The 14,351-nt window shown below is 42.7% G+C and overlaps 1 protein-coding gene across 1 annotated transcript in view; it reads left to right on the top strand.

Annotated features, from left to right (window-relative positions):
* The window catches only part of ITGA9 (integrin subunit alpha 9), a 512,195-nt gene that overhangs the window by 204,534 nt on the left and 293,310 nt on the right, over positions 1 to 14,351 (top strand). Inside the window, exons 7-9 of the mRNA XM_088464409.1 lie at positions 767 to 852; positions 7,796 to 7,864; positions 11,996 to 12,133. Of these exons, the coding sequence (XP_088320535.1) occupies positions 767 to 852; positions 7,796 to 7,864; positions 11,996 to 12,133 (293 nt within the window). The remainder of the gene's footprint in view (positions 1 to 766; positions 853 to 7,795; positions 7,865 to 11,995; positions 12,134 to 14,351) is intronic.

Raw genomic sequence — 14,351 nt, forward strand, 5'->3', positions numbered from 1 at the left:
TGGTTGCTATGGGTGCACTGGTCCACTTTTCCACTCTTTTCACTGCTTGATACCTCTCCACCTGTGTGTTATAGCCTACATGTCAGATGAGTGATAATTTAAACACATTGGACGGGAAGCATCAAATCCAAAATGCGGTCAAAACTCTGAAAACTGAAATTTTTGGAGGTTTTACCGCATTCCCCATATGCACTAAGCCGCGGAAAGCGAAACTTGTACCCCATAGGCAACTCCATCTGTAGATAGCGTTAGCTAATAGAAACCTATGGGCTATATTTCATAACATTGCTCGAGAGGGATCCAATAGGATTCCTCCCAGTGTCCCCCACGGCTCGCGCATGCACAGAAGGACTCCTGGGTCATGAATCCGGAAGTCTTCACACCGCTATTGGAAGAGCTGTCCTTTGCAATTATAACCGCAATTGTACATGAATATGGTGCTACTAAACACTGCTATACATGCGATCAGTGGCCCATGTAAGGAAACCCTGTTTGCAAGAGTTGAATTTTTACAAAATAAGATGTGTGGGGATGTATAGTAGTTAATGGTTTAGCTCTAGTTATGATTTCCTTTGTAAACAATTAACGATTATCAGCAATGTAATATGTAGGTTTTATTTAAAGGTAGATTAATTCTAAAATCATTGCTTGAATTTTTCTCTTACAAGTTAAAGCCTTTGTTTGTTTTTTATTTTCTTTTATTTTAGTATATTCTCCCAGACTGCTGTGCTTCATAATTTTATGTTCTCTATTTTCCATACTGCAGGATATGCGGTCACTGCTGGTCACTTTTCACAACCCAACACCATGGACGTAGTAGGTGGAGCTCCCCAAGATAGTGGCATCGGAAAGGTGAGGCTTCCGTCACTATGTAACATGTGAAATGCTCAGAACTGCCTGTCTCATTTCCACAATAGTGACAATAAAAAAGATCTTGAGTTTCCTTTCTAACAGTAAGTTATAATTAGCACATTGTTTGTGAGGTGAATGGACTCCAGCTTTTGCTGATGGAGTGAGAAAATGCTTTGGCTTCCATCCTCTTAGTAACAGTTTAGATTTTTTGTATCACAATATATTGATTGTAATTAGATATGTTTTTGCTACTCATAAGCCTTATGTATGTCATGTCAGTGTATGTCGCAATCTTTCTCTTTTAAAGGGTAATACATATTTATTAGAAGCTATTAGTTTTAAATATACATTTACAAGTAAAAGCAGGTGCTCCAATTAATTTTAGATGCTTTATTTGAAAGTTATCACAAATGTCCAGATACAGAAATCGCTTGTAGAAATGACTTTTTCCAAAATCTGAACATATAGAAATTAGAGTGTGAGCAACCAAGCTTACAACGTAGTAAGGCTAAAAAGAATTTATTCTTAAAGATAAACTTTAGTCTGATATTACAACGATTATGTAACTAAAGTTATCCTCCATTATGTCACAAAACTAGGAGTGATAGTCGTAGCCGTGGCGTTAGAAGGTAAGGGCTTAGAATGAGGAGGGTATCGGAGCCAAAGAACCTGTATATATCTCTTGTTCATCCACTAGCACCAGACGTTGACAAGACCTGGTCAAAGGTGCGGAATCTAACCTTTCGGGAGGTGTTCTCCAGTGACCCCTCCAATCGGGATATGGGTTTTAGCTGCACCCGATAGGCAGGTCGCGGTCCTTTGGTCAGGTGTCTGATGCTAATGGGGACAAATGGAAGAACATATATACAAACTAGAGGACACAGGTGGACGTGCTGATAATTGTAACGTGATCTGTGAAGAGAGCCGAAAACAGTATGGGAATAAATGAGAGAGTTCACTAGTACTGGTATCAGATGCAGATGACTGAAATAAATACTGAAATCCTGGTAACATGGAGAGCTAATAACAGCTGGTTTCCGGACGCATGAGATAGTGATAGGATTTCACTGGTACAAGTATCCAAACGTAGGAGATGATAATAAATACTGAGGACCAATTGTATATGGAAAGAATAATACTGGTAACTAGATGCTTATGGAGATAATAGTCCGGAGCATGGTATCTGCCGTGGAGTCTGGAACTAAACACAGTGGGTTACTGAGTAAAGGCCCCCATAGATCAGCAATTGATTGCAGCAATCATGCAATTTGTAATCGATTGTGTATAAAAATCTTTCCCTTTTTCAATCGATTGCAGATTGAAGAATTGCCATAATCGATTGAAAAAGGGAAATATTTTTATACTCAATCGTTTGCAAATTGCACGATTGCTGCAATCAATTGCTGATGTATGGAGGCCTTAAGATACACTCAAATGCATAGAGAAGCAGAGAGCTGAATGCAGACATGTGCTTGAAATGCCAGAGGTTCAGCTGAGAACTAATTAGCAATCAGCAAGTAAGCTGACACCACAGCACACAGGGAAAAAGTCAGGAAACTGAATAGCTTACTATAACAACTGTTAGCTGAAGAATAAAGGAATATCCATACTGAGAATTGGAGACAAACTAGGGAATACTGAGTACAATGGCGTGCACTGCTGTGGAAGTCCAATAAAAGATCACAGGTAATCCTCTTTGAGAACTGGAACCTGGGAAACACAGAGTACAATGGTGAAGCCTGGAAGCATACACAGTAGTACTCACTGGAGAATTTACGTTGTTCAGGCAACTACCTGCTGCAGGAGACAGACTTAAATACCCCTAGGCAGTTGGTCATTGGATCGTGAGATCAGCTGACAGACCGCAGGACTGCCATTAGGGGAGACTAGTCAGATGACATAGACTAACATGGCTTCACCCATGTCCGCCACCGCAGAAACCAGGACGCATGTATGAAAGCCCTAGCAGTCCCGGGGGAGAATACTAAGCCCATCACTCACCTCCACGCCTGGTGTATGGATGCCTGAGAGCCCGAAGACGCCGGCACAGTGGTAAGTGTCGACCGATCCCAGGCTGCATTCATGACACATTACTACCAGTCCCCAACACAGCAACAGAGCCATGTCACTCTGGTAGAACTGCTGACTATCAGAGATTTTATGGAGGTTCCAGAGCCCGCTACTCCAAGGTTCAAATGTAATAGCCTCCAGGTTGCTGGTTGTGCCTTTTAAAAAATGCCTCTTTAAATGTCATGGTCAAAATGGCGAAATAGCTGAACTTTTGGCAAACCAGTAGGCTATTACATTTGGTCCTAAACTGTAGGTTTTCTTTAGCAAAGGAGATGTCCATGCAAAGTAAGTATTTATAGTAAAACCGGCCCCACAGCTCATGGTACTTACACCCCCACTAAACCCTCTACCTAGACTAGAACAACCTAATCTCTTGCTTCAGTCAGTGCTTCAACACATTACTTGACAAAAGCACTGACAGGATTATGGTGCCAGGGTTAGTGTGGGTCCTTTTCTTGCAGTTCATCTAGTTGGGGAAGAGACGATTTACAAATAAAGACTTATTTTATGTGAGTAAAAAGAAGGGATCGTTTTGTTATATCTAATGAAACTGAATAATCCAGAAAACCCAAATGATCGGGGACAAATCACCTGGAATTTCTCTGTAGTTGACAGTGCCAGCAGTTCTACTGTCCTATGTGGCTGAGGATCGGATGAGGTGAGAACTATAAAACTGCATCTCTGCTCAGGGTATACTTAGTACACTTTCAGGCATTGGCGAGCTGAGTAATGTACAGTAGCAAAGGAATGGGACACTATTGCCTGTACAATCTATGCAATAAGCATGAGTTCTATGCACAGAGGCTGGTTGTCTGTACAGTGTGGTTTTGGTATATTTGCAATGTGGTTCTGTGCAGTGTTTCTGAGGGTTTCTGTGCAATGTGGCTATAATGATGGAAACCTAATTAGGATTTTGGTGTCATTAGATTTCAAAACTACGTGTTTCTGAATTTAGTGTTTTTCACATTATTACTATTCAATTGCTTCTTCCATTAGAGCAAATATTCTGTTAACCTCATTAGGCCAAGCAAATTATTTCATACATAGTAAGGGGATTTTTAGCTGCAACATATTTCTCCTGATTAGTAAAGGAAATGTGTCCAATCAGCAGACCACATACATTGCAAGGAACCAAGGGAACATAAACCAACACAATATGCATTCAAAAATGTTATGAATGTGAAGCATACAAGTGGAGCGTTTGCCAGAAATCCCGGGCAGCTGACTGATCCACTCCACATCACTCACTGCTCTTCCTTCAATGTAATAAACCATAGCCCATAAAAATAAAGCTTGGGAACCCATACAGAGCGCTTGCAGATAAAGCAGCTGGCTGGGGATCGTTAAATGCATAATTTACGAATAAAATGAAGTACATGAAATAAAGAACTGTGCAGTCTGCATCATTTTATCATTGTAGTCAATGTGTCATTTCTCAAATCTTTGTCTTTCATGACTGCACAGGCATCCGACAAATCTTGTTATATTGTAAGCATGACCAGTTCACCTCCGCAATTAACTTTGTGACCATTAAAATATTGTGCAGATAGTACAGGATTTCTCTATCCTGTATAAAGATTTAAGGCCAGATTAATAACACTATTCTATGTTGTAGGTATGACATTGGGCCTGCTTCACTACAGATTGCTATATAGCGTACGCACGCAGTTCAACTGTGATAATATGCTAATTCATAGCAATCATAATGCAAACTCTGCACTACATAAGGACACCCACTTCACCTACACGCACATCCATAATGGTTAGCAAGACTGCGAAAACATCGGTACAATCGAGTTGCATCGGACCCATACGCAAACTTAAGGCAGGTCAGACCTCACTCAGGAATTGCGAACTTCAGCGCACGCTGTGAGGCCTCAGGCTGTGTATGGTATCGCAGTGGATAATTTATGCACACCCAAGCAACAGTGTTGAAACGCACTGGCACGCCTGCGTTCGCTCGACAACCTCCCTGTCACCACCCGCAAACGTCACTTCCTGTCAGTCACTCTGCCATGGGTCTGCATAGCAGCTGCGATCACAGTCCCGATCGCAGTGGCCGGTTTGTACTCGCGCACTGCAATGCATACGCATGCGCAGTATGCAAAAATCGCCTGATTGCGTGCGTATTGGCAACTGCGTTCCTTGCTGAATCAGGCCCATTGAGAAGATGCATCTCTACGCTAACTTTGGATTTAAGCAGAAGCATTTGTATGCCTGATATACTCCTGAGCTAGGAATACTGCTGTGCTTTGAGTTATTCGCATTAAGGACCTCATTTATCAACGAGTGATTTTCTTTTCTATTTGAAAACAAGTTTTATTAAAGCATCATGCGTCAGATACACATACAATTTGACGTTACAAATAGAAAAACACATGAAATTACATTGTATACATTATACAAATAATCTATGCAACAAAAACAATGAGGAACGCAAGAGGTTGAAATCATATATATAATAATGTAATAAAGTATAAAGTCAATAAGAAAAGGTGCTTCGCCTTCTCCTTCACCCACAGAAACACCACAGAGAGCAATGAATTTCTGCAATGTTAAAAATTTAAATCCAGAGAAAAAAAGGGAACAGCTTAAAATTGTATATGAGGGTCATTAGCTAAGAGTCATGTTATGTACAGTTAAGTACCAGGACAAACTCTTCTTGCTATGATGAATTTGCGTCTTCAGCAAGTGATGTTCTTGTTATCACTTGTTACAAATCTTAAATGGTGCTCTAACCAATCAGCTCCTAATTGGCAAATAGGAGCTAATTGGTTGGAGCACAATTTAAGATTAGTAACGAGTGATAACATGAACATCACTCGTTGATGAATGAGGCCCCTAATTCCACATACTGTGTTTAGGTTGCAAAATGTTTCAAACACTAACTCGGGCTCTTTGTATCCATTAATACACCTGTCCTCATACACTATTGCTGCAGCCACGCCAAACGGCCCTTCTCAGTGCACCAGGCCCAGTGCGATTCGACTTGCGTCAAGCACCTTTTTCACATATATTTGCACGAATGTGTGTCTTAGTCGCAAAGCGATGCAGCAAAACTGATTCACGAGAGACAGCACTGATTTGATATGCAACACTTGTACAGTACGTGTGTGTGTGAATGAATCTGAATTTGTATATGACGTGCTACGTTCCAGCGGATGCATAGTTTTTTACACTAAATTCCATTATGCTTCATCTGCGACTTTGTACATATTTAAAACTAATTCCTGTGTGGTTAATGTTGCAGCCCAGCATCTCTGGTACAAATCGAGAGGAGTTTCACTACGCGTCTAACTCGCCCCAGGTGTCTCGTGCCGCATGGCGTATTGAGGCTAGGTGTATGAGAAAACATCTGTAAATTGCTTGTCTGGTCACCTCAAATACTAACTGTGCGGTGTACATCCCGCCAGTCACCGCAAAAATACTAATCGCATATGCGATAAGTATAGCAAAGGACAGCTCTTGCGATAACAACTGCCCTTTGCGAAGCTGCTGCCATCGGGTGAGGGGGTCTCCGTGGGTCTTCTCCCACTCCTAGCCTCGGGAGCTTCCTGCTGGTGACCTCTGCAGGAAGTCCTGCAAGCAGCTGTGCAACAACCTATCTTATTTTATCGAAAAGACGTAACAAGCGATGGTAACATTAAATGCAATGGAAGACATATTAACAAACATCAAAGCAGTATTTTTCTCCATTAAATCACATTTCTTGTTTTTGCATCTGATTAAGGTGTTTTAACTAAGGGCCTGATTCAGACCCGCTTGCAAGCGCTATGTGCTCGCAAGCGGGTCGATGGCCGGGCAGTGCACTCGCATCTAAAACGGGCGATTGTCGATGTTGGTCGACAGCTCGCCCCGTTTGGTGGCCGGGTCGGGGGGGTGGCTGGCAAAACGGAGGCGTTCCAGAAGGAACGCCTGCCGTTTGGGGGCGGCCCCACTGACATCACGAGGGCTTGCGGCAGACGAGACCCTGTCTTGTCGCAAGCCTTTCGGGTCTCGATGGCCGGGACCATCGCGACCATCACCTGGCCGCTCGCTAAAGCTGTGGGTGGTCACCCACAGCTTAGTGAGCCGCCAGAAGGCCGGTCATAAAAAAAAAAAAACGCCCTTCAAACCTGCGAGCTACCTCCGGCAGCGAGTGGGTCTGAATCAGGGCCTAAGTATACAGTGTACATTGTCAGCGAATATGTCATGATCACTCTTTTTAGTCAAAAGAAATCACATTTTGCTATTATATATAGGCCCTCATTCAGAGCCGCTCGTTAGCGGCAGTACGCTCGTTCCGAGCGATGTTTGCACATCTGCGCATGCGTACGGTTTTTAGTACGCATGCGCGACCCAGTCAGTGCGGCCGAAAATCGTTGGTACGCTATATAGCGAGTGCCTGCTATTTTGAGTGACAGAATGAGGCGTATGTGGGTGGTAACAGGGGAAGGTGCTTGAAAATGGGGAGTGGAGATCCGAACGCAGGCGTGCTTAAAGGTCAAAACGGGCGTTTTATGGGTGTGTATATTTAAAACAGCAGCGTCATTGACCACGTCACTGGGTTATTTTAGAGCCAGAACTGCTCGCAAATTTGTGGTAGCAAACACCAACCACAAGAATAGCGAGCAGTTCATATGCTGGTCGATGTACTCGATTAATCTAATAAATAGCGGACATGACGTATGGTGCCAGCGGCCAGGGGGCGTTTTTAACAAATAAACGAGCGTATGTTTTGCTCGTTCGTTCAGACTTAGAGGTGTGAACAGACTGCAATGTGCGTACGGATCATTTGAATAGCCACCCCTTGTTTTTAAACGAACGACCGCAAATAGCGAACGGCTCTGAATGAGGGCCATAATCTCTTAATATATATCTTTTTTTTTTTCAGGTGTATATCTTTAGAACAGAGAAGAGATCTGGATCACTCATTAGGATTTTTCAGGCTTCAGGCAAAAAGGTTAGTCTTATATTATGCCTGGTTCAATTCTGATTCCGTTACCTCCCTTGCATTTGTATTTACAGTAGCAGCAGTGCCTAATCTTAGTAACTAATTTTTGTTACAAGCTACGTCTTGCGAATGTAACATTGTATTTAATTGCACATACAGATGTATCCACAGACATCTTACTACTTTGAGCGTTAAACAGTCCTTCTAGTTGCGCCATAGAGTGGCGTGATTTGGCAGCGCTGATCGTCTTTTCGTGCAACTTTTTACCTTCAAATGCATCTTATTTGCAAAGCGAATTAGCACAAGCATCATCTGCTAATTACAATAACATGCGGCATGCTTATATTTTTTGTGCGGCTGCGAGTGTATCTGCATAAGAAATGCTATGTTACAATGTCAGCGGCTGTAACACTGTAACGTAGCATTTCGCATGCAGATGCAGACCCACACAGAATAATCAGCAGAAGCTGCTTGTGTGTCCTATTCGTATCGCTTGCTGAATAAGACGCATTTGAAGGTAAATAGTCGCACAAAAATGTATGTGGACACATCTGTACAGTAGAATAGCCTTTGAGACTGCGGCTATAGCCGGACTATATACCGTAAGACAGCCAGCTCATGCGCATTTTATTGTTTTGCCAGTATGTCTCCATCTACGACATGCAGTCTGGCTTAAAATCTTCAAACTCCGGAAATTTTCTGGACCTGAATTAGTTTAGCTTCCTGTCATTAATGTCTTCAAAATAACTGAAAGTGAACTCAAGTGACTTGAGTAAGACTTTCTGAGGGTCTTGTGCCACTTTAGCTTTGGAAGATATAATAACTTATTAATACCACAATAGTTGAATTACAATATTGTATTGTACAAATGTCTGCTAGATGTGTATATCTGCGGCTTGTAATGTTACCCATGTGGAAATGTATTTTTTACATACATCCCTTAATGGACCAGTAAACGGATATATTATTTCTAGCATTTTGTCCATTAGCATAAATCATAGAATACTTTTCTTCTCAGTCTGCGGTAGTATATAAAACTGTATCCTGACATGTACATTTTGCAACCGTAGTATGGAAACAGTAAAAAATATAAAAAGAATAAAAACAAACAACCATCCGAATACCATCAAATGATTTTCATTTGATTGTAACAAACATCGAACCGCCACCATCAAATGGTAAAAAACACTACCATCCCTACGCTGAACCTGCATGAAGACTCCGGTCACCACTGCTCCTCCGTGAAGTGCTCCCTCTCCAGCGTGATGTTCCTGTTCAGCCACATGCCCTCGGTAAACAGGAGGCACCTTCCATGAAGTCAGGGTTGTTTTTGGACAGGGGCATCATGGCGAGGAAGCTCAACAGGAAGCCCAGGAAATACAGGGTACATTGTGCAAAGAGGACAATGCTCATTGCCATGTTTGGCAGCTGGGGAGGGATGCACATGGAGGCTGTGGAAATATGCACAGGTGCCCCAGCCACATGCTGTTGATAATGCTTATAGTAGCTGCAATACTAATCTCTCATGATCCTCCTACCCTTCCCAGCACATCCCAGTGGCCGGGCCCCAGCCAGCTGCAGGGCAACAGCAGTGGGGGTTGTGGTGACACTGCTGAGATGCTGGAGGGAGGACTGAGAAGCAGGGGGTTGTGAGGTAGGCCTGTGTTGTGATGCAGGGGGCTGTGGTAAGAAGCAAGTGTGAGAGACCGGGGCCTGTGGTGTGATGCAAGGGGCTGTGGTGAAATATAGGATGCTGTGGTGAAATGCAGGGGCAGTAGCAGGATTCTGTTGTGAGATGCAGGGGGCAAGAGTAAGAAGCAGCAGGCTATTAGATGCAGGGGAGTGTGGAGACATGGCGTAGGTTGTTATGAGATGCAGGGGGCTATGGTGAGATGAAATTGCTCCCGTGCGAAGCCATGGCTGGTCGCTTGTGTTACATAAGCCAAATAACAGACTCATGCTGTAACCGTAAGAATAGTTTTTCCTGTATGTATTTATAGTTTCTATAATACCTCATGTTTCTATAGGGACTAAGCTTGGAAACAGACAAAACAATGAGATTCAGTTTTTCCTCTACGGACACTTGGGGTTAGATGTATTATTCTGCAGTTTGTCAAAGCCATCAATCATAGGGCCTGATTCAGACCCACTCGCAAGCGGCTGTCCGCTCGCAAGTGGGTCGATGTTGTGCACTGCGCATGCGCACGACGGCGGGAGCTCCGTCGTGCGCATGCGCCAGACGCGACGAGCGAAGGACTTTCCTTTGCTAGTCGTGTCTGATCAAAGGGGGCGTGCTGTCGATGTTGATTGACAGCACGCCCCCTTTGGTGGGCGTGCCTCCCTGACGGGGGCGTTCCCAAGGGAACACCTACCGTCAGAAGCCGGCCCACTGACATCACTAGTGATGTCAGTGGGAGTGATTTTGGCTCTGATAGAGCCAAAATCACTCCGGGCCTTGCGGTTGAAAAACTCAACCGCAGGCTCCGGCTCGGAGTGGTGATGGTCGCGACGGTCAAGACCATCGCGGCCATCAACCTGCACGCTCGAATAGGCTGTGGGTGGTGACCCACAGCTATACGAGCGTCCAGGAGGACGCTCCATAATTATGGAGGACGGCCCTCATTCAGAGCGTGCGCTCTGCTCAGAGCGTACGGCTCTGAATGAGGGCCATAGTTTTAAAACGTCAATAAAAAAGAATGTTATACAAGCCACGTTTAGCATTCATTCATGGGCTGTTCCCTGTATGCAGTGGTTAGTACCTTCCAAAAGTGGTCCTAGGCTAGGACAACTGGTGAACCGGCGAAAAGATCATGGGCGCCCAAGGCCCAATGATGCGCGTTGGGAGTGAAAGCTAGTCAGTCTGGTCCTATTCCACAGAAGAGCTATTGTAGCACAAATTGCTGAAAATGTTAACGCCGGCTATGATAGAAAAGTGTCAGAACACACACTACATCGCAACTTGCTGTTTTGTTGTAAACTGGTCAGAGTACCCAAGCTGATCCCTGTCCACAACTGAAATCGCCTACAAAGGGCACATGAGCGTCAGAACTGGACCATGGACCAGTGGAAGAAGGTGGTTTGGTCTGATGAATCACATGTTCTTTTACCTCATGTGGATGGCCAAATGCATGTGCATCCTTTACTTGAGGAGAGCTGGCACCAGGATGCAATGTGGGAAGAAAGCAAGCTGGCGGAGTCCCTGTGATGCTCTGGAAAATGATCTGCTAGGAAACCCAACATTCATGTGGATGTTACTTTTACCCGTATCACCTACCTAAACATGTTATAGACTAAGTACACCCCTGATGGCCTCTTTCAGCAAGATAATACGCCCTGCCACACAACAAAAATTGTTCAGGAATGGTTTGAGGAACATGATAAAGAGCTCAAGGTGTTGACTTGCCTTCCCCAGATCTCAGTCTGATTGAGCATCTGTGGAATGTGCTGGAAAAACAGGTCCGAGCCATGGAGGCCCCACCTTGCAATTTACAGGACTTAAAGGATCTGCTGCTAAAGTCTTGGTGCCAGATACCACAGGACACCTTCAGAGGTCTTGTGGAGTCCACGTCTCAATGGGTCAGAGCTGTTTTGGTGGCACAAGGGGGACCTACACAATATTAGGCAAGTGATTTTAATGCTATGGCTAATGAGTGTAAAGTGAAATGCATTTTATTTACTAATGGATTGTTAAATCTCTGACCTCTCACTTATTCTTTGCCATGACACATTATGGGTGCCCCATACTGCCAGAAGGGAGAGTTCCACCTTTACTTGTGGCCTGCATTCGTGTGTAAGCCCCCTCCCAATGTATTTTTTGGCTTTACCTGTTCTGGCCTCACATGGTGGCAGATTACATATAATGTCTGGGAGGCCTCCTTTAATTATTAGCAAAGAGAACCCACGCAGTCTGGTATGTAAGAGGTGAACAATGTAATGGCTCTGTTGCCCGGTATCCATGCCCCGCATATTGTAAATTTCTGCTGTTAAGATGTTACGTTTGCTACATTGCAAAATGGGTATATATAATATCATCTACTTAATACTTCAATGAGTCTACTTACTGTAATCTAAGCTAAATGCAGACAACCTTTGTGTGGGCAGATATACTGAATGCTGTGTTATGACTCGACTTGGTTACAGATGGGCTCTTACTTTGGCTCCTCCTTATGTGCAGTTGATCTGAACAATGATGGCCTGTCAGACCTCCTGGTAGGGGCACCCATGTTCTCAGAGGTGAGGGATGAAGGACAAGTCACAGTTTACATCAACAGAGGAAATGTAAGTATGTTTCATATTGCATTAAATGTAATTTCTATACGGAGGCGTCACTATTGGCTAGACATGTGGATAATTTTGAGGAAATTATAAATAACATCTATTTTACACAAGCAATGTATAGGAGAATTGCAATTGTCAAATATACCTGCCTAATGACTACCTAATTATTATTGTACAGTTGCCTTTGACATCGTATATGATATATAAGGAAGAAGATGCCATCAGATAATTACACATAATATGTATTCATCCTAAAACCAGTCAGGGGATTATCATTCATAGTAGGCATTTTACAATTATAATTAGTGTTTGACTTATCTAACAAATAGTTTCCACAATAATAATGTCTTTTACCACAATACTAAAAAATGTAGTCCATGGACATGTCTGTAATGTTGGCCCTGCACTGAGAATAGCGTTACTCCCAGTGCAATACACATAATTGTCAGGTTAAGTGAAATTTCCATTAAAATAGCAAAACATAAGAGTTTTAATGTGTTTTCTATTTATCAGTTGATGTTTGCTTTGGTGATCATTTGTAGTTCCATACATTGATGTAGTGTCAGTAGAACAGTGCATAGGAGAATTATATACTGTACGCTTACTGATAAGAGCTGTTGTAGTAGTAAGAGAAAATCTGTTGATTACTTTACGGACACTTTAGCAGCACATTGCCGTGGCTCTTCTTTCTCCAGGAATACATTTAAGGGGATTGAATATCCTCCTCTCTGACCTCCCCACTGTTGATTTCCCTTTGACATAAATCTATTTTACTTACAGACGTATAGTCATTTCCTAGAATTTACAGGCTTCGTAATCCAGCATTACATTTGGCAGTGTTTCAGCAATTGTGGGTCTTTATTTCATATGAGTATTCCTTAAAACTTGAGTAAAAGGCCAAATCATGGAAGTACTCTGGGCTTCTGTGCCAGCTGGAAATAGAAGATATTTAGTTAACCGCTTCTTCAGTAAACCAATTAAGATAATTAAGTTTCTAGTATCTCTCAGTAAAATTGTATTTTGCAGAATCTAAACATTGTTTCCCTACTTTGTCATGCAAAGAGTATAGGGAAATGTAACATATCATATCTACCAATCCCAGCGCCATGGAATTTATGCATTTCTACAATGTCAAAAATTGGTATCATTATTTTATTTACGTACCATCATAGTGCACATTAGCATACAATACAAAAAATAAATATGAAGCAATTGCAAACAATAAACAGTATCGTTTTTTTTATACATACATTAATTCTCACGCAAGTGTTCCACATGTACTATAGGTGGCTGCAGTGTCCACTGATCCTCGTTGTTAATTAAGCCATAAATGGAGCTAAACAACAACAATTTAGGGGAAAATTTGCACATTTCAATCAATTGAGGGGGTTGGTGCAAAGTGATAGGAAGTTGAACACCTACACATTTTCTTAGTGTGTCTCTTCAGATATTTCTGCCTCTCCACACACTTAAGTAGACTGCTACAGTAGTTTATTGAGACATAGGGGTCTATTTACTTAGCAGTGTTAGGAGACAGAGTGAAAAGTGATAAGAAAGTGATAAGGTGCCAGCCAATCAGCTCCCAACTGTCATCTCACAGCCTGTGTTTGAAAAATGACAGTTGGGAGCTGATTGGCTGGCACCTTATCACTTTCTAATCACTTTTCACTCTGTCTCCTAACACTGCTTTGTAAATAGACCCCATAGAAACATAGAATTTGACAGCAGATAAGAACCATTTGGCCCATCCAGTCTGCTCCTTTTAGATTAGATTATTAGGGTTAGGGTTGTTAGGGGGCTAGGGTGTTAGGGTTAGGAGTTAGTGTTAGGGTATTAAAGTTAGGGATTATGGTATTTGGGTTAGGGAATTAGGTTAGAGGCTTGGATAGGGTTGACGGTTAAGGTTATTAGGGGGTTAGGGTTGTTTGGGTATTAGTGTTAGGGATTTAGGGTTAGGGTTGTTTTAGTATTAGTGTTAGAGTTTTAGGGTTGGGGTGGATATTAGGGTTACGGTATTAGGGTGGGGGATTTGGGTTAGGGGTTAAAGTTTATAGGGGATTAGGGTTGTTTGGTTTTTAGTGTTAGGGTATTAAGGTTAGGGGATAGTGTTATAGTATTAGGTTAGTGATTATGGTTAGGGTATTAGGGTGAGGTTTAGGGTAGGTGGACAGATACTCACGGCCAGGTCGCTGAGGTCCAGTTGGTGAGACTATCCAAG

The sequence above is a fragment of the Taudactylus pleione genome, unplaced genomic scaffold (assembly GCF_031769625.1).
Source record: "Taudactylus pleione unplaced genomic scaffold, aTauple2 ptg000054l, whole genome shotgun sequence".
Lineage (NCBI taxonomy): Eukaryota > Metazoa > Chordata > Amphibia > Anura > Myobatrachidae > Taudactylus > Taudactylus pleione.